This window comes from Meleagris gallopavo, chromosome 10 (assembly GCF_000146605.3).
Source record: "Meleagris gallopavo isolate NT-WF06-2002-E0010 breed Aviagen turkey brand Nicholas breeding stock chromosome 10, Turkey_5.1, whole genome shotgun sequence".
NCBI lineage: Eukaryota > Metazoa > Chordata > Aves > Galliformes > Phasianidae > Meleagris > Meleagris gallopavo.
The window spans coordinates 7538888-7540961 of record NC_015020.2 but is presented as its reverse complement, the minus strand read 5'-3'; the positions used below and the strand labels follow the sequence as shown (position 1 = coordinate 7540961).

At 42.6% G+C, this 2074-nt stretch overlaps 1 protein-coding gene across 1 annotated transcript; it reads right to left on the bottom strand.

Annotated features, from left to right (window-relative positions):
* Window positions 1-394: 394 nt before the first annotated feature.
* Window positions 395-2074, bottom strand: LOC109369217. Its single transcript, XM_019618510.2, has 2 exons — window positions 2024-2074; window positions 395-1756 (listed from the first exon to the last, which is right to left on the bottom strand). The coding sequence occupies exon 2, from the start codon at window positions 1473-1475 to the stop codon at window positions 558-560; it is 918 nt and encodes a 305-aa protein (XP_019474055.1). The 5' UTR covers window positions 1476-1756; window positions 2024-2074; the 3' UTR covers window positions 395-557.

Genomic DNA, 2074 nt, shown 5'->3' with positions numbered 1-2074 from the left:
AAAAAAAAAAAAGAAAAAAAAAGAAAAAAAAAGAAAAAAAAAGAAAAAAAAAGAAAAAAAAAAGAAAAAAAAAAGAAAAAAAAAAGAAAAAAATCCTGACCTTTCAATGAATGCTAGCCTGAATAGCTGAAGAGTGTTAGTAAGTTTTTAATGTAAAAACAGGCACAGGATTAAAAATATTTTAAGAAACAATTCCCATTTCCAGTACTTTTAGTGAATTAGGACATTTTCATATAATACTGGAATTAACTACTTATAGTGGATTTCCTGGTGATTTACTACCATCCTTTGCCATCAGGAATAACATGACAGAACATCATTAATTTGGTAATGAAAGCTCCGCAGGAATTCTATCCCACAGAACTTTGTGGAAGTGATTACTGACTGAAGTGGTACACATCACTCTTGTTTTAAGAAATTCTCAACTTCTTAAGTTATCTTAATTACCTTTTGTTGTTGGGATGATTCTGGAATGCTTGTTTCTTCCTGATTTGTGACTTCAATGGAATCAAAACATTTCTGATTTTCTAGAATTCTGTTAATGGTTACTGATTTACTTAGCAATGTAGGGAAGGATATTGTTTTTTAATGGTGGGAATGGATTTATCATTTTCATTCATTTTTGGTACTTTCATTTCTGAAGTGATTTCATTATTGTCTTCCTGACACTTCAGAGCTTCGCCTTGGCCCTCTAAGAGCTCACGAGATGGACCTGATTTCTTAAACACGTATGTCTGTTCTGTGTTTTGAAAGATACATCCATCTTCATACTCATCAATCAACAGAAAATTTTCTTGTCTGCACCCATGCTTAGCAGTAGTAGAAGTAGAGGTTTTTGAAACAAATGTATTTTTGTTTAGCAAATCCTGAATTTTCCCTCCAATATTCACTGCTTTTAGCTTTTCTAAGTGGTGCTCTTCAAACTTGTCTGCCTGTTGTTCACCTGTTGAAGGGCCTTTGACACATTCACAAGTTGTGAGTTTGTTTGTGGTTTCGTCAGTGCTTTCAGTGAGGGATATTTCTGGTATAGTCTCATGTTCAATCAACTGCCATTTGCTCGTTAACTCTCCTGTAGGAAAATGGTGCAGAAGGACATGGGACATGTGGGAGTGACTCAGAGGATCTCTACCATCTGGTTGACCACCACCAGCTGGTAATGCCTTTTTAAAGGACACTTCACTTCCAGATATTCCAGCTGAAATTCCAATTGTTCCAATGGTTCCTTTAGCATAGTTGAATACATCTTCAGGTTGTACATGAATCTCATAATTTGATGCGTTTCTGTTATCTTCAGAAATGGATAAGTTTAAAGCATCAGTGATACAAGTGCAGTCATTCAATTGGTCTGACTTGCCGTGGTGTTCACAGGCTGTTCCCCCATCTCCATCACAAGGTAGGTCATCTTGTTCTGCATCAGTTGTGTCTGTGACACAGCGTAGCTCATTTGAGCTGCTCGATTGCATTTGGGTTTCCATCCACTGCTGCTCTGTGCTTCTTCACTGCTTGCACACCCCCTCTGTGGGCCAAATGAACGGCATCATTCCTCTGTTATTTATTTTTTTTTTTAGTAGAGCTTTTATTAGTGCATGGATTAAAATCCATCAGGGATGAGTAGGAACTACTGTATATTCAATACAGTTCCGAGTAGGACCTGCTTTCTTAGGCCATTGTGGCTGTTTCAGAGCTGTGTCGTGGGCTGGGGCTGGGGGCTCTGGGGCTGGCGGCTGGGCGCAGCGAGATGGGTGGGGGTGCGGTGCTGCGGGGCGAAAGAGGAAAAGGTGAGCAGAGTGCAGGTAACTGCTGGCTATGCTTTCACCCCGCCTGCAGCACCGAAACCTCCGATAACTGGAGCCGGGGCTCCAGCAGCTGCGTAAGACCACGCGCGCACCGCCCGCGCAGCTCACCGCCCGCCCACCGTTATTCGGCTGATTTCTTATCGCCCCCCAGCCCCACGCACGGTGGATGGAAGGCAGCAGAGTAACGCGCGGCCCCGTGAGCGGTAGCAGCGCTCGATTTCGCCTACCTGCCGCCAGCGGAGGCAGGAGGACGTAACCTTACAATTGAGGGGCGCCGC